The 23,335-nt window shown below is 36.7% G+C and overlaps 1 protein-coding gene across 1 annotated transcript in view; it reads left to right on the top strand.

The window, feature by feature from the left end:
* LOC145665759 (uncharacterized) overlaps nt 1–23,335 on the top strand; it is a 71,459-nt gene that overhangs the window by 20,979 nt on the left and 27,145 nt on the right. Inside the window, exons 2-3 of the mRNA XM_081732888.1 lie at nt 11,040–11,269; nt 18,241–18,348. Of these exons, the coding sequence (XP_081589014.1) occupies nt 11,040–11,269; nt 18,241–18,348 (338 nt within the window). The remainder of the gene's footprint in view (nt 1–11,039; nt 11,270–18,240; nt 18,349–23,335) is intronic.

Below are 23,335 nucleotides of genomic sequence, written 5' to 3' on the forward strand. Positions count from 1 at the left end.
CGGCTGTTGTTGAGCCAAGTGACCATAAAAGTTGATATCAGCCATAAAATAAAGAACGAGCGGAAGTTGAAAGAGATATAGTGGAGAAAAGGGCGTCATTAACTTGTTCCGCCATCAACGAATTTCAACGTTGATTCCTTTACATCGTTTTGCACGTGTTTTGTGCTCTTTTGTGCGCCTATTTTTACGTTTTGTGCGTGAATGAAATTGGGTTAAAATGGGCCTACAGATATGGCGGAACAAATTAATGCTGTTCCGCCATCAACGAATATCAAGGTCGTCTCCTTCACATAATCTTGTGTGTGTTTTGTGCGCCTATTTCCACGTTTTGTGCGTCACCGGAAGCGGGTCAAATGAGCCTCCAAAGTGGGACGAAAATGACCCACTGTTCCGCCAACAACGAATTTCGAGGCAATTTCCTTCACATCGCTTTGTGCGTTTTGTGCGCCTATTTCCTCGTTTTGTGGCTCACCGGAAGCGGGTCAAAATAGGCCTCCAAGGTGGGACGCAAATGACTCACTGTTCTGCCACTTTCGAATTTTGAGGTCGTTTCTTTCGCATCGTTTAGTGCCTGTTTTGTACCGTTCAGTGCGCCTATTTCCACGTTTTGTGCGTCACCGCAATTGGGTCAAAATGGGTCTAAAATATCTCGGAACAAGTTAATGCTGTTTCGCTAGCATCGAATTTCGAGGTCGTTTCCTTCACATGGTTTTGTGTGTGTTTTGTACCGTTTTGTGCACCTATTTCCACTTTTTTGTGTCATCGGAAGTTGGTCAAAGTGGGCTTCAAATGTGGGTTAGTGAAAATAACCTACTGCTTCGCCTTCACTCCAATATAAAAACTGTAACATTTCGGACATCATAAGTATATAGTATTACGTTAGTGTATATGTGTGTGGATGTTTTACCCACACGAAAGACAAAGGAATTTATGCACAAAATGAGTATCATCTCCTACTGGCGTATAATTTTACAATATTTTCAAAATCAACGGGTGGCAAAACAGCATTCATCTTTCGCCCATTATCGAAGTAAATTTTGACCCACTTCCTGTGAAGCAAAAATCGTGCAAATACACACACAAAACAGCACAGAACGCACACAAATCGATGCAAAAGGAATAATTTCTAAATTCGATGGTGGCGTACGAGCACTAAGTCGTTCCCTCATATTTGCAGACCCACTTCCGGTGACTTCCGTAGAAATAGGCGAACAAAACAGGCACTAAACGATGTGAAAGAAACGACCTCGAAATTCATTAGTGGCAGAACATAGGGTTATTTTCGACCCCCCTGGGAGGCCTATTTTGACCCGCTTCCAGTAACTCACAAAATGTGGAAATAGTCGCACAAAACGGCACAAAACATGCACTAAACGATGCGTAAGAAACAACCTCGAAATTCGATAGTGGCGGAACAATGGACCATTTTCGTCCCACCTTGGAGGCTCATTTTGACCCTTCTGGTGGCGCACAAAACGTGGAAATAAGTGCACAAAAAATGTGAAGGAAACGACCTCAAAATTTGTTGGTGGCGGAATAGCATTAACTTGTTCCGCCATATTTGTAGGATTATTTCGACCCACTTCCGATGACTCACGAAACGTGGAAATAAGCACACAAAACGGCACAAAATACGCACAAAATGATGTGAAGGAAACGATCTCGAAATTCGTTTGTGGTGGAGCAAGTTAATGACACCGGAAAAGTCATGTGGAATGAGATGGTCAAGGCGAACATAAAAAATAGCGACAGTGATAGAGAAATCTTTAAAATGGTAATGAGAATGAGAATTTCAGGAAGATTATGAATAGTAGAAAGATTCTGAAGAAAAGGAGCGTTAGAAGAAAAGTCGACGGTGACCCCGCCATTAGCAAGGCATGCTGGAAGTGCATTATCATGGTGAACTAACTGAAAGCTAAAGATGTGGGGGATGGAGTCTTAGAATCAGGTAAGTTTTGTTTAAAAGAAACGTACTAATGTCTTCTTTACGGAGAAGTTGTTCAAAGAGGTTGATGTTGAGATAGTGAACGAGTATTCAAAAATAGAGTTCAGTTCCATGATGAAATCAACAATGAAAATGGATTTATAACGTAGATACTCAGAATAGTCACACTGCTTTTTATAATATATCAGAGTGAAAGTACAGAGTTGAACCACAATATGTTGCCTGAAAATCGACGTTAAGGATTGCTTTGGCCGTTTGTTGAACCTGTTGTAAGATGTAATGTCGAAGGAAAAGATGGATATTCTGAAGAGTAACAGTAATAAATGACAAGAATTGGTTGATGGCGGAAGAACAGTGGTATCTTGAGTTCCGAGAGGACGTACAAAGACAACGAATTCCGACTTAAAAGATTTGGCGGTGGGTCTGGCTTTGAATTTGTAGCTATAAGTCGGATGTTTATTAGAACCACAGGTACTGTAGAGGGGGGATTTCTGAAGATTTGTGCAGGTTTTAGTAGCAAAAGGTCAGGAGCAGAAACCGCATATATTCGGACATTTAGAAGTATGATGCGTGTGTATGCTTGACAGTTCTCGCAAGTGTAGGCACCGTGCGACAGAAAATTTGCAGTTGTTGACGAGAAATTTGTAAGTACAAGAACCATATAAGTATATCCAGAGGCATTTTCGATGCGTATGGTCTTAAGGATAGAGTGTCCGTCTATGTTTTATTTTTCGGCAATTTCGTCATCAGTATAGGCAGGTGGGACACCACGAATGATAACAGAGAGTGCTAGTGAACTACATGGCTGCGGTGGTTATTTGGTACAAGATGCAACCAGTTTAAAAAGATTTACGTGTTGCCAAATATCTCATAGGAGTATGTATTGAGAACTGAAGCAGCCAGATTACAGTCAGAAGTTTTGATGGTTTTACTCTTACGAGTCGAGACTATTTGAATGACGTTAGAGCGAGGAAGGTACTTTATAAGACGAAGGTAAAGATGTTTGAGATCTTGATATTTTGGAACGTAATTAGTGAGTAATAAGGCGGAAATCGCTGGGATCTTTTGAATGTTGATTGGAGGCTAATTCTGTGAAAGAGATAGAGATGAAAAATCCGCATCCATGTTGAAGTGACCTGAAGTGGTCGATGAAGATGATTCACTAAGCCTATTATGGGTATTAGCTTGAGGTGGGTGTGACTGGGATCCTGTTTTGAATGATGAGGGAATCATGAGTGTTATGAACTAGAATCTGCGCTGTGTTCTGTTTATCCACCTTCTTGGGTACAACGGACGGCTCGGGAACAAAAATAGTGAATCCTGGAGAAGACATAGCCAGTTAATGGCTAACCTCAAAGTAATGCAACAAACATAGGCAGCAGGTAGTAGGTTGAAGACACCAATTCGGATAGTGGTCTAATGTGATGAAATGCTCCAGAATAAACGTGCAACAACGAGCTATCCTTGACTGGATCAACTTGTTGCTAATCGAATATCTGCGCAAGCCCCAGCATCGGGAAAGGATGTAATTCACTTATTTTTGCTAGCCCTGGGGTTTATCCGATGTTCGGAGGGGGAGCTTTGCTAACTTTCGCGGGGGACTTTGCCTGAAAATGTGAAAATTCTGCACGATATTTCATATACTTTACAATAGTAAGTAAGAATTCGGGGGGCCTTAAGGCCCGAAGCCCCCCTAAATACGCCACTGTTCCTTACATTTCAAAATACAAACAAATGCAGATACAGGTACCGTTGGAAAGGCTTTATAATGCCCTGCAACCATTGTTTGAAGATATATTTTGAAATATTTTATGATTACTGAGTTATTTGCATTTACACTTAAAACCAGGTGCTCAAAAACTAGTTTTCTTTTTTTGTATCTCGAAAGAAATTAACGATACAAAAGCACGCTTCATTGCGTACGTTTGGTAATTAATTATCTTCAATCTGAAACAAAAACGACGGTTTTACCACTATTCTGCGGAAAGTTATAACCATTCCCACAAAACACTACAAATTCTGGTGTCGGCCATTTTGATGACGTCATATTTCCGAAACCCGACCCGATATTCTTTGGGACTTCCTGTGAAACATTTACGAGCAAATGTGCTAAGCGTTCCCGGTAAATTTTGTTTTTTTATTCGGAATATTTAGGTTAACATGCAAATAAGCTGAATTTGATTGTATTTTAAATTGCGTTTTCCTCCCCCCTTCCACCCCCTGAAAAAAGGGGAAGCGTACATCAGAAAGTCGGGGACTTTTGATATGTCATTTAGAATGACCTAATGAACGTTTTTGTGAAGAAAAACCTTGGCTTCTAATTTTTCCGAAGAAAAATGCTAAAGTTCCTGGACTAGATGCTGAGTGCGGGAAAGTGAAATTGACGCCAAATTCACATTTTTCAAAAAAATTTCCCCGGCCCATTTACAATCCAAAAAATCGGGGAAAAATAATTTAGCATAATTTCATTGGTATTTATGTATGAAAAAATTTTGAAGCGAATCTGAGAAATTGAAGCACATTGCTTTAGGTGAGTTGACATGGAATGGAATGGCCCGAATTTGAAGATGAGATCGAGATGACAGACTTTCGGAAATACTTTTTCGAGGTCAAAAAGCATAAGACAGGGTGGAAGCACAGAATTATAATGAGTTGTAATAAGAGTTATTAGGTTGGAGATGATCAATACTGGAGTATAATGAACAGAAGTCGGAATAGTAAGATGGGATGCGACTACGTGCACGGAGATAACAATGAAGCCTATTGACGATGGTGTTCAGATGTTTTGTTAAAACTTGAAGTGACTTACATAGGGCGATATGAAGATACAGTAGTGGGTGCTTCATTCGGTTTGGGGAATATTAGAACTTTAGACAATTTCTATTCAGCAGGAAAAAAGGCTATTTAAAGGATTAAAGTTAAGATAGAGTCTAATAAAATGAGGAGTGAAGGCGGACTTTTCTTGATATGGAAATATGTTATTGAATCAAAACTTGTAGCAGAGTGTCGTTTAGTCTGGGCAACGGATGTGATATCGGCGACGATGATAAGAGAAGTGAGTTCATTAGGTCAGAATGTATGGTCGGCAGTGGGTTAGAAGTAGTGTTGTAAAAAAACGTTTTTTTTCTGTGAAGTTTTTTTTTCAATAAAAAACATCGTTCTTTTTCATGTTTTTTTCAAATGTCTGTTTTTTTTCTGGCAACTATTATTTATTGATTTACGTCGCAGATTATTGAAATAATCAACAGAACTTGAGTCGAAGCCCTCGTAACTTATAAATCTTTTGTTTCTTTGCACCTATATACTAGCAAAATTGTGTGATTATTTCTTTCGGCCCCAGGTCATTTTTGGCGTTTTCCTACATTTCCAGTTAGTGACTTATTGCTCAAAAACCATTCATTCGATTGATATGGTTAAGGCCTTGTTTTTTTACAAAATGGATGTGGCTATCTTTTGGTGTAAGTTGCATTGCAGTATTGCCAATGGGTGAGAAATTATTGAGGGAAATGTAGGGGTGAAAATTTACAAAAAATTCCCTAACCGAATTCAAAATTTTTTGTATCTAGCACCACTGCTGCTATATGGGTTCAAGTCGCCTAAAAAAACCTTTGGTGTGTTGACAAGGTACAGTGAAATCCTGAGGTCTCTTGCTTCCATCCAAAGAGAGAAAGAAAAAATGCTGTCATATACATGAAATTTTGACACTTTTTACGCCTCACAAGCAAAAATCAAATATGCCGGGGCTACAGCTTCTCTAATTATCCTATTGAAACTTTTTATGGTGCGTTCTGTAAGACAAAGAGGAAGCTTTCAGGTAATGGTACGTTTGTTTCAATGTAGCCAGTAAGAGGGTAATAATAGAGGGGAAAAGGGAAATTTTCCAAATTTTTCACCTAAAAGCGGGAATTAATTGTTTTGGCTGGAAACACTGCCATCAGACAGACGAAAACTATCTTAAAATAGCCCTTAGTACTCCAAGAATATATCCTATATGTATCATGGCGATATATAACAAAGTAAGCATGAAATTTTTTTAAAACTCTCATTCTACCTCACAAATTCACCATTTTCTTATCACTTACAGAACATGGTTTATTATAAACCTCAACTGTACTTTCCCTAATTATTCTAGTGAAACTTTTTATGGTGTGCTGTGTAGGCTAAGGATGAGGCTGTTAGACATTGGTACGTTTGTTCGAATGTAGCCAACAAGAAGGAAATAATAGAAATAAAAAAAGTTTTTTTTTTAAATTTGCCGTAAAATCTGGAATTAAAATTTTCTGTAGCTGGCAACACTACTATCAGACACACACAAACTATCTTAAAATAAGCTTTGGTAGCCCTCTTATATATTCTACGATATATATCGAGGGCTATCAAGTATTGTGACGATATCTAATAAAGTAAGCATGTCCATAAAAAATATCTCATTCTACCTTTAAAAAAAATCAGTTATCTTCCCAATTAGAGAACAAGGTCTACTATAATTCCCCTAATTATCCTATTGAAACTTTCTATAATGCGTTGTGTAGACTTCCAGATACTGGTACGTTTGGTCCGATATAGCCAACAAGAGGGAAATAATAAAGACAAAACAGATAATTTTTCCAACATTTCCCCCTAAAATCTGGAGTTAAAATTTTCTCTAGCTGGTAACAGTGCTACTAGACAGACGCAAACTATCTTAAGTTAAACATTGGTACACGACGATATTTAAGGAACAAAATTTCTAATTACCAAAAATATATTACTGTAAACAGAAAAGTAGGGAAAAACTAGAAAAATCAAGGGTTAGAACCTAAATACGAATTTTTCGTGCGTTCCCTAATTACCCCATTGTAACAGTCTGTACTTGCGTTTGTTAAGTAAGGACACATGTTCGATTGGCGTAAGTTGACTTGCACTCAGACGTATAGATACGGATTTATAAACTAAAATTTCTAATTTTTTCCCCAAATTTAGGAAAATTTTAATTTCCCTAATTGGCAACACTGGGCGCAGGCCCGTCCAATTGATGTCAACAATTAGGTATCCATCCGAGGTATCTACCTGGCAAGTATAAGGAGGTCTTTCTACAACGAGGGAAGCTACAGGGAAAAAAAGAAGTAAAGGAAATTAGAAATTAGAAAATTCTCGAATTTTTGACTGGGGTGAAATTTGAGAAGGAAATTCGACACCAGAAGAAAAAATAATATGATAAACTATAGTCCAACCATATTTTGCAAGGATAATATCCCGATATCTTAATTAGTGTCCACACAAGAGCGGATTAAACAAATGACACCCGTGTGTGCCACTTTGGCTACCTGGGCCACCGAGTATACATTTGATTACATTTTTTTGACTACTAACTCGTGTTGTTGTTGTAGTTATAGTCTCGACTAATAATAATATAGTAGTTTTAAACAATAAGTTTATAAGGAAAAGTTTCTCTCCTTTTTACATCTTAGTTCCAACACTGTTGGTGAGAAATGCAGGGTGTTTCAAAATGAATTTTGGGGTTTTAAGTCTTCGTAGTACTTATTACATTTTACGTACAATTATAAGCAATGCATCAAGTAAAAGAGCACCTCAAACAGTCTTTGCTACAAGTGTTCAATGTGAGATTCATTTGTCACACGGCACACATCTAGTCGATAGGCGAGAAAGACCCATAAACTTTCCGCCATATGGTACAAAACACATTCAATTTAGGGGAGTCTCGTTTCAAGTGTACCATCTCCTGAGGATTTGCTGACGGCCAGATACAAACATTATGAGTGTTCACATTAGCTCTTAGGTGAAATGTCGATTTATCACTGAAGACGACACGATCCAGAAAATCTTCATTGTTATGCAACAATATTTCACTTGCGAAATTGGCACGTAAACCGTAGTCTGTAGGCTTTAGACCTGTAGCAACTGCAAACGATAAGGACGTAGTTGCAAGCGCCTCCTTAATATTCTTCACACAGACCGCTGCACTGTACAGATTCAGTTTTTATTAAAACACAAAAAACTTTCTGCTCTCTATTCTACATCTTTGCTGCTTGCTCTTTCTAACGACAGACAGAAGAAACAATGCATGTACATGCGTGCGTACAAAACTGTTTCAGTTGCTCTTTCATTTGATATAATATTTATAATTGTAAGTTAATTGTAATAGATACTACAAAGTTTCAAAACCCAAATATTAATTTTGAAACACCCTGCATTACTTCAAATTGTGTCATCCTATATTCATGTCTTTTATATACATGTCAACAGGGCCGGTCCTAGTCAATTTGTCGCCCCATGCAATGACATAATTTGCCGCCTCCCCCTTCCTCCAGAAAGAACAAATCTTAAAAATCATTATTTTAAGTATGCTACTCCAGCATGAACAACAAAGGTGAGGGTAAGTGCAGTTGCACTCAGAAAGGCTTAAATACTTGCTAAAAATGCAATCCCGTTATTTCTTTTTTAAAAAATATTAATCTATTACGTTAGTGAAAGATAAAGCAAACACACCTGCAGAGGAAAATGGTAATCCTTTTTATAGAATTCACTATCGAGCTTCAATCTCAATGTATCAGTTTGCAATTCCAGTGCAACTAGCTCTTTTATCTTTATTTCTTGATTTCCCTTCAATATCTGTTAACATTTTTTTTAAAAAAAAAAACTTGTTTCTATCTTCAATGATAAGGAACTTGTTTCTGACAAAAACAAGACTAGTTGTCATATCAAAACTGTGATAACTTACTAAATGAAACAGATATTCACTACTACTCGAGAATAAAATTCTTGCACTTGGCAACAATCAAGCAATTTGTGCTCGGATTTATTCGACCATTTGCTTTAGCATTGTCAATGTGGCCTTAAACTAATGCAACCTAAACATAATTTATGAATGTAGTATTCAAATAGAAGGTCAGCTTAGTAAATGTAACTACCATCATCATGAAGTCTGTTTCCAGCAAGAAATATTTAATTTAAATAATATGACAGATTTTACCGGATCATCCAAACTTTCCGCTCCACGCAAATGCACGTGTTGCATATATGGTAGAGCCGACATATATATATCTAGTCGACAAATTATTTATATATGGCATTTAGAAAAATACTAATAGGCAAATTAGTATTAGTTTTTACCTTTAGACAAGTTATTGGAATTTTATACTGTTCGTGACATTATTTTCGTACTTATTTTCGTTTTAAAGGCCTGCTTACACGAAAAAACAAAATTTCATTTCTACTTTTATTTCTTAGTTGATATTGATGAAAACTGCTGAAACCCGAATTGTTAATAGGTATGGCATTCATGTAAATTCTAAAATATTTGTAGCGTATCAGTATCTAGCGTTTAATTTATATTGCATTTTACGGTGATTATACCTACATAAAAATATTTAATACTTAAATAGATGTAAGATGCATTAGAAATGACTATTTGAAAAAAAACGAAATTTAGAAAAAAACGAGAGGCAATGTTTTTTTTCTAAAAAAACGTACATTTCTGAAAAAATACGAACGTTTTTTTTTTCTATTTACAACACTAGTTGGAAGAGAGGAGTCGCTATGTTGACTGCATCTATTGGATTAGAAATAATATGATCACGGGTTGAGAAGCGAAAATGTCTTAGAGGCAGTCGGGAAATGCATTGTCGGGATCAGAAGAAGCTTGAGCGTTACTGATGATGTGTGAATGAGAGGTTTTACTGAATTTACCATAAAATGCATTGAAACATTTCCAGTAACGTAATGGGTGTGCCGTGTTTACGAGGGAGTTACAAGATTTAATCCGTTTGCATTTTTGCTTCAATATACTTTCTGATGGAACACTGGAGCTGATGGGAAACATGTGCAGCTTCGGGATTTCGTGGCCTCATGTAGTCACGATATACTTGATGGGAACTGATCTGAACTAGGTTCTATGTTCTGCTATGTTCTGAATTTAATTTCGGTTGGTATGGAGTGCAACTAGAAGTGTAAATGTACAATTTAAATGCATGGGTCACCTCGGAAGTGAGTGTATGACGTGGGCATAAAGCCTGTCCTAGGCACACACGTTAGTTATACAATGTAGCTAGGGGCCCGTGTTGTTACTGGAGAGTCAATATATTTTGACATAAATGTCTATTACATGTGTTTTGTAATTCTAATATATTTGAAAACGAACTAGATATCAATCAATTGTATGTCTTGAAATGAAAAAATGAAAAATATCACAATCGATAGATTTCACTGAACTGAACAAAAATGAAGGAGTGTAAATCCTCATGCGTGGGTTTTGGAGTAAATCGATAAAAGCAAGTTTCTTTTTTGTAAACCTGAGAACATGTGCTTTAAGTTAAGCTGAATCTGATCGTGAGGTATGCACTAATCAAGTTTTTCATTATGAGTGAAGCGAAACGATAATATAGAGTATGTGTATGAGTAATATAATATGTATATACAAAATTGAAGAGTAAGGGGGAAAAACAAGGAATGTTCATGTGTGTGCTTTAACGGGTGTTTGGCGCTATCTGTTGATGACGCTTGGTACTATTTGACTGTATATGCCATGCATGCGTAGATGAAGAAATGTCCAAGGAAAGGGGCAAAAAATTTGACTACCCCTATTCATTTTGTACGATATTTTCAATATTAAAACGTCGTTTTCTCGAAAATACAATTAGTGACATTCCTTCTTTTTTTTCCCTTACCCTTCAATTGTGATATACTCCTAAATTTTAGTTTTTGTTAAACTATAACATTGTCTAAAGATAAGACAATCAATCCATACATCACATTGACATGCACAAAACAGTATGCTTACAAGTGAATTATCATGTGTAATTTTCGATAAATTGTGAAAAACTATTTTTATGGCATGAAATATGTCATTTGTTGTTAATCTCTTGCTGTAGATAGTTCTTATTCTGCTGGAAATGTTTCTTATTATTAATTTATGTACTGTGTAAGAAAATGTGAACCATTAAGTAGCAGATTGGATAAATTATTGTTGTTTGATATATTCCAACAGTGACCTACATATTACTTGTAAAGAGATTTGTTTCAAATTAACGTTATATAAATTTGAACTATGAAATATAAAAAGACGAGTAAAACATCTTGTTTTCTCCATTTCTAGATAGAGGTAGGATTAGAACTCCCACTTAAAATGCGAGCTAAGCTCAATTTGAAAGTAGGTCTTGAAGTAAAACTGGAGTTGCCTGAAATGGAGGAAGATCATGAAGAACATGAGACTATGATGGGAGAAATAATGGAACATATTGACACTGAAGAACATGAAGAAAGTGAAAGAAGACTAAATCAAGATCGAATTGCTATATTCCATCAGCTTGAAGATACACTAGACAGGTAACTCTGTAGTACACTTTTAACATGACCTCTTAACCTTTCCCGTATCTTACCTTTGAACATATACAAGCATTTTCTAATCAGATATATTTTTATGTGTTTATTTAGAAAAAATAAACTAGATTTGAATGAGACTAATGGTTTAACTCAAGCAAGATTGATAAGTGCTTTCATTAGGTAAATCAAAGTGAATTATTATTGTAAGAAGTGTTGAAATTCCCATTGTTCTATTATGAAGATTTTGTAAAAATGAATATGTATATATATCGAAATGTAGAATTCTCATTTCCTTTCCACACAATAATCACTACCAAAAATTAGCATAATTAATGGAATATTATAATAATCCAGAAATATCTCGGTGAGCTATGGAACTCAGTGATTTCGAAGGTCATTTCATAAGTAATTCACACGATGACAATACTGCGGAGTGGATGATGAAATCGTGGTAAACATTTCGTCAGTTAAAGCTGAAAACTAGAGGCGGCAGGGCATGTGCTTGTCCACTCTCTAGAGAACACAGTGGGGCTGTGACAAATGTTGGAAACGGAGGCGGCAAGTGTCTTGGGTAACGTGTCTATTGAAGATCAGATGTCGTACATAAAGATTGAAACTTTACGTGGCAAAAACTCGACAAAAAATCACAGTGTCTTACGTGAAGTTTTTGGTGAGACAAGAGTGGAGCGTAGTACAGTTTCGCATTGGGCTATTCGTTTCCGTAATGGTCGTGTGAGCATAAAGGTTGATGCAAGACCAGGAAGGCCAAAATCATGAACCCATGAAAAATGTGCAAATTGTGGTAGATGCATTTGAATAAGATTGCCGTGTAACATGTGAGGAACAGGAGTGTCATTTCAGATTTTGCTTGGGGGGGGGGAGCAAGACCCCTTGATTTAAGTAAAATTTCTCGTTTTTCACTGATTTATCATTATTCTTTTGATAAAGTCTATATAAATCTCAAACTCAGGGGGGGCAATTGCCCCTCCCTGCCCTCCCTAAATGACGCCTTTGGTGAGGAACTTTCTGACACCACAGCATTTCATCTGCGTCAATATAAGGAATTCTGATATTTGATTTATGGAAGAGAAAAATTTATGTCTGATGGTTCCCCTCTTCTTGAATGCTGAACAGAAGCAGACACATCTGACAATTCAACGATGCTGAAACAAAGATTCAACGTCGAAGGTGAGGACTTTCTGCATCACATTATTGCTATTGATGAAACTTAGATAAGAGACTTTAAGCCGGAGTTGAAATCACAATCCAACGAGTGGAGAGCTTTATCTTCTCCAAGACCAAAAAACTGTCGCTAATATAAGTCAAATCTTAAGAAAATTGTGATTTTTGCTTCCAACCCGAAGGAATTATCATAATGGACGGAGTTTCATGTGGAAGAAGTGTCACAGCAGGGTATTATTGTGAATTTCTACTGAAACTGCGCAGAAAAATGCACAAAACCTGACCACAGTTGCTCAGGGCGAGTCCACTGATTCTCCACGATTATGTCGCCAATGTTGTGCGACAGAACTTCGCAAATACGGTTCGAAAATACTACCTCATGCTCTCTTCAGTCCGGACATGAATCCACCAGACTACGGCCTGTTCCCAAAGTTGAAACAACATATGCGTGGACGTCAGTTTCCATGTTTGGAAGAGCTTTCTCCAGCCGTTACCCGAACCATTCGACAGATTCACAAAGATGGAATACAGAAGCTACCCGGACGTTGAGATTCCGTCATTACTAAGCAGGAAGATTATGTTGAAGGACTGTAAAGAGATGCTCTCCAAACAATAAACGTGCAAATCACAAAAATTGGTGTGATTTGTTTATGAAATGATCCTCGATTCAATGCGGCATTCACAAAAGCTCTTCATTCATATTTGTCCGCAGCCAGCTAAATCTAATTTCCACTTAGTATTCCTATTTCTGTGACATCCATCTTAATATTATCCTCTCATCTGCATATAGGTCTCACTAATGGTCTTGTTTCCTATTGGGTTTCTAGTTAAAACTATGAAAGCGTTCCTATTTTCTTCCATCTGGCTACACGATCTGCCCAACTGAGACTAATACGCGTAGACTTAATTACCTTAACAAAGTTAAGTAAACGGTATAAATTATGCAGTTCCTTGTTACGAAATTTCCGGCATTCCCCATTCCCATCTCTCGTGGGTACAAATATTCGTCTGAAGATTTTATTTTCAAACTTTCAGTCTGCAGTCTGCCCTCAAAGTAAATGACTATGTTTTGCAACCATACAGCACAACAGGCATAACTATCGTTTAATATATACTTAAGATTCAAATTCTTCCCCAGAATTCGTCAAGACAAAAGAGTTTGGACTGAATAATAATATAAATTCCCGCCTTTTAGTCGGGTTACATGCATAGGGCTGAAACGGTGTAGGACCGAAACAGCATAGGACCAAAACGTCGTAAAACCGAAACGGCATACGATTGAATCGTTGTAGGGTCGATACTATCTCCGGAATATATCTATGTCCCTCACTTTGAATTTGCGAATATTTAAAAAAAATGTAAAGATAGATGATTCTAATGGTTGATTAAAGCTTTTCGATACCGACAAAATAATAATGACACTTTTACAGTGTTGTAAATTTCTGTGTATGCTAAGTTGAAGCATAAAGTACATGTAACTGAAATTTTAAAACGGTCGGTATTGAATTTGCATCTGGAAATTTTGAATTTTTGGGAAAAGAATGAGCTATATTTTATCCTTACATGTTAACAGAAAAGTATTCTTTATAAAGTAAATATGATATAAAAATACCTTTATACATTCCAAGAGATCAGGGACGTCTCTGATGGGGGGGGGGCAGAAGGGACGCGTCCCACAAATATTTTATGAAAGAGATTAAATGGATCAATGCTTGAAAATATTTAGGTCTATACATAAGAAATAATGACAGGCTGAACAAATGGAAGTTATATCTGTTGTTAAGTAAAAGGTTGGTGTGATTAAAATGATTAGTTGACTTGAGCCAGATTTAAGGAAAGCAGTTTAAAAAATATACTTCTTGGTTAGTCAAAGTAGAATCGGCTGCAGCCACACACTTTTCTCATTGCGTAAGAGTAACGATTGGAAGGCAAACTGGAGAAGGGCAAAGAATGCATAGAAAGTTGATCTGCGAATTAAGAAGGAAAATCTACAAAGACAGGGAAATATACAATACAAGGAAAGATGACAAGAATAATTAAAAAGGATAGCGAAATTTGAATAACGCACATGAATATAAATTAATGTAAATAGAAGAATAGCAAGGGAGAACTACTATGACAATATAGAAACTAAAGATGGAAATGAACATCTAATGAAAGAATTGCAGCCTAAGGAAGATGGTAAAAAATACATTGAGAAACCGGATTATAGCAAGAATAAACGGTATACTTTAAGTATTAAAACAAAAAATAAATAAATAAATAAATAAACTAGGATGGGAAAGGAATTGGAATACTGAGGGAGAAGTTCACAAACATATAGCGAAATAAAGAACGAAAATGTAGGCAATATACGTTTTCAATTTACTAAAAGTAAAGAAGAAGGAGGAAAACGAAATATTCGAAATTTGTAATAAAATTAGGAGCGTCATCATAAGACTTCTTTTAGAGTTGATTTTGTTTGCCAAAAAATCGATATATATATATATAGGGGTTCGACAAAAAAAATCTAAAACGTTTGCAAAAGTGTGAAAATCATACCTACTATGGTGTGGGACCTCCTTTTGCGTACAAAACAGCTTGGATCCGCCCTGGAATGGACATATACAGTTCCTGAATCGTGGTGTATGGAATTTTGTGCCATTGTTCCTCCAAAACATGCTCCAGTTCCTTAAGGGATGTTGGTGGAGGGCAATGAGACCGAACACGCCTTTCTAACTCAGACCACAATGGCTCAATAATGTTCAGAACTGGTGATTGTGGGACCCAGGGGAGGTGTGATAGCTACTGTTCATGCTCCTCAAACCATGATTTCACCGTCTTTGCAGCGTGACAGGGTGCCAAATCATCTTGGTAGATGCCATCACGATCAGGGAACAATATTTGGGCCATGGGTAGAACCTGGTCCTCCAAAATGACCTTAGCATTCATCATTCCATGCAGGATTATGATGGGACCAGCGGAAAATCTCGATATCACTGCCCATACTGTAACAGAACCACCCCCATGCTTTACAGTTGGGAGCAGACAGTCTGTATCATAGACCTGCGATGGTGTTCTCCATACGTAAACACGACCGGTTGTTGGAAACAAGGTGAAGGTCGATTCATCGGACCACATTACGTGTTTCCACTGCTTATGAGTCCATGCCTTGTGGTCCTTGCACCACTGGATACGCCTCTTCGCATTTACGGCTGTGACCAGGGCTTTGGCGATAGCGGCCCTGCCATGAATTTTCATTTTATGAAGTTCTCGCGCACTGTTTTCGATGAAACCGAGTTCTGGAGGCCGGAATTGAGTACAGACATAATTTTCATTGAAGTGGTTTTCTTCTCTGCTAAAATCACTCCGGTCCCTATCTGACAGGATTGTCTTTGGACCACTGTTGTGCTTTGCAGACGTCGTTTGCTCATGAATTGTGTATGCCCTCGTGACATTGGGCACAGTGCCTGTCGATATCCCCACAATGTTCTCCACTCTTGCCACTGAAGCTCCAACCAGACGGGCACAAACAATCATGCCTCTTTTCAAGTCTGTCAGGTTGCCCATTTTACCGCACCACTTTCACACCATGACACACACAGGTGAATGGACTACTGCTGACGGAAGAGGAAGTCCACATGTCACATTAAAAACAAAAAACGATCGGCAACCGCAACACGCGTTGTACAGTGTAGGGCCAAACTTACGTGTCCTATATGAAGTGCTTTTAGATTTTTGTCTACCCCTGTATATATATATATATATATATATATATATATATATATATATATATATATATATATATATATATATATATATATATAAGAAACTGTAGAACTACTACGCTGCTGCAAATGCGAATGGAAATAGTGAGTAGGAATTCACGAGTTTGTTTCAAAGTTGTACAGAGGAAAACAGTGATTGTAGATATTATTGTTCTGAACATAGCACCTAAGGAACATCCAGAACATGTAATACAGACTGTTCAAAAACGTACAGCGCTCGCCTTAATAGTCTGTATAACTTTTCCCTGCAGCCACACAAGCAACAGTTCAGAAGCGTAGCTGATCGTACAAATGCTGCATGTCTGTCTAGGAGATGGTTATTGCTGGGCCCGACTGCCGATCAGGGAGAGTACCACCATGTCTCACTGCTCGATAACACTTATGTACGGAGATCTAACAGGTCCGGAAGGGAGGAGTGTTCCGAGTAGAGGGTAATGGGCTCACCGCACTTACGCTGATGAAAATAATTGTCCAAATAACCTCTGAGGATAGTATTGACACCACCATTAAGGTACGACATACTAGTGATATTCCCATACGTTGTAATGAACTTGTTTTTAGAAACATATCGCAAACATAGTTATAATTTTGTAATTTTATTTTCTCCCTACCTAGTTCAAATACCCTAACAGCGCAATTACATAGCAGGAATATGCCTATCATGTTCCCTCAGGTACATGGGAGTGTGTCCAGTATGTGCCTCGTACCTATGAGAGAGAAATCACATGGATGGCAAGTGATAGTCACAGTCTATGTCCTCCCCTAGGCACATGCCTGACGTGTACCTGGGGAACGTGCCTAGTATGTTCTAGGTATGTTCCGCATGCCGTAAGCGTCAATGTACCACAAAATTACTCCTCCAAAATATGTTAAATCGCCTATGTGCGTAATGAGTTTACATTAAGGTGAGTCTAAAGAACACTTTAAACAAGTAAAAAATGTTCCCCAGGGTGGGCGCTAACCACCAACCTTTGGATTACTAGCTGCGTGCTCTTCCAACTTGGCCATGGAGGCGATGAAGAGAGCGTTGCTTGTAGAGGGATAAATTGTTGAGGTCTTTTGAATTTGGCTAATCAGAGTGCTCCTTTAACCGCGTATATTCGTCGATAACCGTTTGGGATTAGATAAAATCTGCTCGCCATATAATTATATAACAAAATGGCGAGTGCCTATTTACTTTATTTTATGGTTCTTCCATATTCACTTTCAAATGATCGGTGACAGTTGCCATCTAATAAAGTGGATGCATTTGTTGCTTCAAGTACACAATCGTTTAAAAAAGAAGCAACAAATGCATAAATGTGGAAGATGAATTTAGAACACCTAAATAGTACATTCCTAGCACATCTTGTGCTGTTAGGGTATCTGAAACAGTATGTACCTAAAGGACATACCTAGAACATGACAGATATATATATCCCAAGTAACGACATAAAAACAAATGACTGTTAGAGTGCGAAACTGAGTCCGGTATATAAATGCTATATTTGTGGTACATAGTTGCAAATACCAATTAGGTGTAACAAGTACCTAAAACTGTAGGTAGCTGAAGTACATACTTAGCACATGAATATCATATGTGCCAAGTGTCATGTACCTAAAAAGTATCTGGGACACCTAAATGGCACATGCCTAGCACATCTTGTGTTGTTAGGGTAAGTATTCTAATTCCTGTAGATTCTTGATTATTTTAATTCAATTCCTTCCAATATATGTTCTAAGATGTTATATTTTGCTATCCCATTATCTGTAAACGAGACAAAATATAGTTACAAAGGAATCCGACTAAGGCGTTGATCATCCAGGCGTTGTCAAATACACTGGCAAACAAGAATTTCTACAGTAGAGAAGATGGTCTTGGAGATACAACACTCATATATTTATTCCTAGTCACATTCTTCTCTTCTTCCTTTTGGCTTTTCCTGTCCTTCTGTATATCTGTTTCGAACATAAAAACGTGTTCCAATGTTGTACAAGGTCGACCTCTTGAAAATTACTTTTAATTTCTTTCTTCCTTTTTTTAAGGTACGGCATGGATGGTCATTCTTGTGTTCTACGAACAATTTGTGAAACTACTCAAAAGCCATTTAGAAAACGAGGAATGTTTGGAGAAATACTGAATATCATATTCACGTAAGTTTCATGTTAAAATTATAGAGTGTAACAATTAATTTTTTCAGATTATGTTCATAGGAAATCTCTTAAGGAAATATTCTAGTGGAGAAACATTTAAGAAACGGATTTGACACAAAGTTATTACATAGAAAGAACATAATGGTTGGTCATAGTGATTTCAAGAAGGCGCCCGTAACAAATCTCGAATGTCGTATAATGTTCAAAAATATACATTTAACATATTATATTTTACATAATATATTTTACATTTAAATAACACGTGTTGCTCTTTTTGGGCAGGTAGTCGGTCATACAGGTAATCAATATATGTCTGATATATTGTGTCCTACGCTCGATGAAGACCTTGCCGTGGTTGGATGATTGTCATTGCCGAAGCCGTATTGGCTGTTAGGCGTGGTCTTATCATGTTAGAAACGTGAACGATGCGGTTTAGTGAGAAGATCTAACAGAACAAAGTAGAAGGCTTTGTAGTGCCGAGTAGTGCACACTAAATTGCCCTGATGACACAGGGACCACTTTTATTAAGTTTGTCGCTTAATACCAGTCATTTGCCACTGCAATTTCTCCGGACATCCCCGAAGATGTTTTCAGGGATGAGCAAGTGTAAGGGGTAATTTGTAATTGTAAAAGACAAATGCTGGAGACCTTCTTCGTGACTATATGGTTGTGATTCTAGTTATAGCAATGATAATAATTATTCAGCTAAGATAGTCAATGGCGTACGGAAAGGGAAGTTCCTGGATTTTAACACCGTCCTTGGGTGCTTGAACCATCCAGTTTGATAAAATTCTGTGTACGCCATTGACGTCAACTATAGTTTACTTAGTCTATTCCAAAATCCAATTGTGATTTACGCTATTACAATAAAAATGTTATTTAGTTGAGGTAGTGTATCGTTAAACTTCAAGTATGTAACTTAATACATCGTGAGCACAACTTAAATCTGGAATTAATACCTAATTTACTGAATATTATACTAAATAGGCTTAAGATTATTTGCGAAAAGTTTCCTGTCGCGGTCATACGAAAGCAAAATAATAGAGATGAGTTATTGGCATTTCCCATGACTTACTATAGTTTAATGTATCATACATAAACCATGGTGATTGTTAGAACATTGAGATTCGTAATTACGAGTAGATCTTCATATATAAAAAAGTAATAATCCTGACTGATTGATCAGCGCCTAGGTCAAACTGTTTAAGGTAGAAACTTCAAATTCAAACAGTACGTAGGGTTTGTGATACAATGTATTACTAAGGAAGGAATTTTTAAATGAAATTCGATGTGGAAGGGCGGGAATGGAGTTGCAATTATTACTAATAAAATATCCATATCTCGGAATGTCTTAAATTTAGATTTTAAATTTGATATTTTCTTTTCAACTTTTCAAAAATTATTTTTGAACTAGAACGGAAGAGAAAGGAGTGGCAAATTTAAATTGTTATACGTTGTTAAGATGTTCCTATCCCGAAATGCCTTAAGATTTAGACTTTCGACTTTTGATTTAAAATAAAATCTAGAAAGGTCAAAAAGAGGTGGAAATATGTCGCTAAAGTCCATTACATATTTAGAAATAGCAAACGGAAGTGATGTACTATGCATGCGCGCCAACTACGTGGGTGTTCCGGGGCTCCAGCACCCACACAGATAGTCTTGTGGGTGCGGCGCACCAACAAAATTTTTAGTTTGATAGAAACAAAATAAATATTTCTCATTTGCCATTAATAAAAAAATAATAAGGAATTAAAACACTGAGATGGAAGTTAACATTTCTAGCCTCTAAAACGTAATTGTTTCAAATGAGTTTGTGCAAAGGCAACGAAGCAACACATTTAAGTTATAGTCATTTTGTAGTTTGTCTTCATAATAAAATCCTTGCACTGTTCTTTCTGCAATGTCTAAAGCTATTTGCTTTTATGAAGATTTTTCATTTTAATTTGTATGAATGTGGTATTTTCTTTTAGTATCGTGTTGATAATATCATGGCCTCTTGCAATCATTGTGCATGATGTAAGTTGTTTAAAGTACACACTTCATATTACGATTACATATGTTGAGAATATTCATTACAATACCTTATTCTTAACCTTATCCGTTTCTCTTTTGTTTAAGTCAGTCGTGTTACCGACTGAGATAGAGCAGCCCAAACTTATCCTTATATTACCGCTATAATTTAATTTATATACAGCACAGTCCTTTATGGCTGTGTTCATAAAAGATTTTAACTAAAAGGAAATCAATCAAAAAGTATCGACTTTCCGCTCTAAACATAAAACGTCCCGCCATTGATGTGCACCCACATAAATTTTGGAAAGTCGGCGCCGTTGGTACCATGTTATATGCAGGCGACGTTGGTCCACTGGTAGAAGTAATACGATTCAAGATAGCAAAAGAAAAGGGAAAAGGTTCCTCCATATGAAGTACCACAAAAAATAATTGGTTACTTGAACATTCTATAATAAAATGATCTTGTGTCTGTGGATTGCCACATGATTACAGTGTCTTAAAATAATATTTTAAAATTTTTTATCGGTTTCTCAACTCCGATGGCAGCCATTTTTATTTGACAACACGCGTTGATTCTTGCGTTTGTAGGGGTAGGCATGGTGAACCCTAGATTGATGAAACGAAAACCATTTTATTCAATAAAGAATACCTATCGTATATGCAGGACATAGTTAATGAAATTCATATGTAAAATAGTCCAAATCCATCTAAATAGTTGACATCGAAATTGACAAATTTGCAATGTTCGAAGGCATATCACCTGAGGAAAGTATGTAATATCAGGCGTAATTGTTTAGGAAGGATATAGCGATCTAAATGTACTATATCAAAATCAAAAACAAATACTAGGAGTTCCTTTCTTTACAAGTTTCAATGAATGTTTCAAAAACGGATTTTAATTCAAAATTTGAACACTATTTTTATTGGGATAAAGTTTAAAATCTGAAAATTTGGCAGATAAACCCATTATCGTGTATTGCAAATAGCATGTTTGAGATTTAACTGCAAGTTAGGTTACAAAACATTAAAAATCGCACAAAAAGTATTGTTACCTCAAAATAGCAAGATAGAAGATGAAGTCAGAGTTGGAGTGGGTCCATAATTTAATTATTGTTTTTGTTGAGTTTAAAATGAATTTATTGTTGAAAGTAGATGTGTTAATGCCTATGTTTTAACTATAATAGTATTTTAATGCTATGACCAATGTAAATAGAATAATACTGTCTTGTTTATTTTTAAATGCCTACTAAGAGTATGCTAAACAAGTTTTAGTTTGACAATTGATTTCTTTCATAGGCGCCGACTTTGGGGGGGCAGGGCACTTTTGCCCCCCCCCCAATATTTAAAGGTGGGGTCCTCGCCCCCCCAATATAATCCAGAAGAATTACCAAAGAGGAGCAAGAATTTCTGTCGTAAATTACGTCCTGCCTTTAATTCAATATTAGGAATAGCTTTCTTATTCGTTAAAAAGCACCGTTTTCAAATCGGAGTTTAACCCTTTTAGGATTTCCACTTTTTGAGGTAAATTTTAGACTTTCACTCAAACAGCTACTGCTTCCTTACTATTTATCGTAGGATTGTGGTTCATACCTCGTTTTTCTCAGGATAGCTCATACTTTCCAACGGTACCACTCTCTTGTCCGTATTATATACCAGAAATAAGAAAATTGAAAAAACATGAGATTTTTCGAAAAAAAATCGAAATTTTTGTGCCCCTCTGGCCCGGGCCTGGGTTCACGTACGGATCTGAATATTTAAAAAAATCTTGTTATATACATAATACGTGCGCAAAATTTCGTTCTTGTATCTTGAAAACTGAGGTCGGGAGAAATTTTTGAAAGTCTGAAGGTGACCCATCTTTTCATATATGTATATAAATAGAGAAAGTTCGGGTATTATGGAATAGTCGGATAATATGGAATACCTCATTATCTTGCCTGTGATGTGTTGCTTCCAAGCGCAGAGGAAAGAAACTACTACCTCACGTCCCCATGATGCTCTACAGTCAGACTCCATGTGATTGTGACATTCGTTGTGTTGGTAGACGTGAAAATCTGATTTCTTATTCAGGAATACTTTTACAGGTAAGTGGTTTACAACCTGTATTTTCCTATTGAAGTGTAATAGAACAACAATTCTTTATTTACTATGACGTTGGATATACAGAGGTAGTTTTATAAGCGCCATTATCCTATACGCCTTCGAATGCGTTTAACAGCTCTTTCGTTTCCAAGGTGGCGTGGAGGGCAATATGGAATACCCACAAGAAAAGCATGGTATTCCGTATTCCGTATGGTATTCCGATTACAAAATTATCTATCGGTATTGGACAATTAAACATACATTTATGATGACAACAATGCTAAATGTATTTTTTATTACAGCAGATTTTCTCATGATACAAGGGGTGAGCTTGGTTCCAGCGTTCATCATGTTTAATGTGAGCACACAATGACTGTGCCAATCCTGAAGGAGAGTATTATATTTATGACTTTTGCAAGTAATCACAATCAGTTATGGCTTGGCATTCAGAATTTTCATATATTGTCACTGTATTCATTGTATGTTCAACAGAAAACTCATTTCTTTTCTGTATAGCATTTGTATTCCATGCTCGACTATTTCATATTACCCACCTTCAAAGTGGTGGTTTCTTTACAAATTATAAATTTTACCCACCCCTGTAACGAAACTTCTTTATCAAGATATGCATAAATAAAGCCAAATATGTAAGGCATATACTTGTTTTCCTTTTTGTTTCAATGTGCAATTATTAACTGAGTTACAAGCGAAACAAAAATGGTATTCCATAATACCCTAGGTATAAAATATTTTAAAAATGTACTGCGCCATTCCTATTTAGCCTAGAGCCATGGTTCAAACGTCATTTTCTTCAGTATAATAAGCCCTTTCCAACGGTATCACTCACATGTCCGTATCATACACCTAAACGAGATAATTAGGGAAAAACTCG

This window comes from Thermobia domestica, chromosome 12 (genome assembly GCF_964235325.1).
Source record: "Thermobia domestica chromosome 12, izTheDome1.hap1.1, whole genome shotgun sequence".
Taxonomy (NCBI): Eukaryota; Metazoa; Arthropoda; class Insecta; order Zygentoma; family Lepismatidae; genus Thermobia; species Thermobia domestica.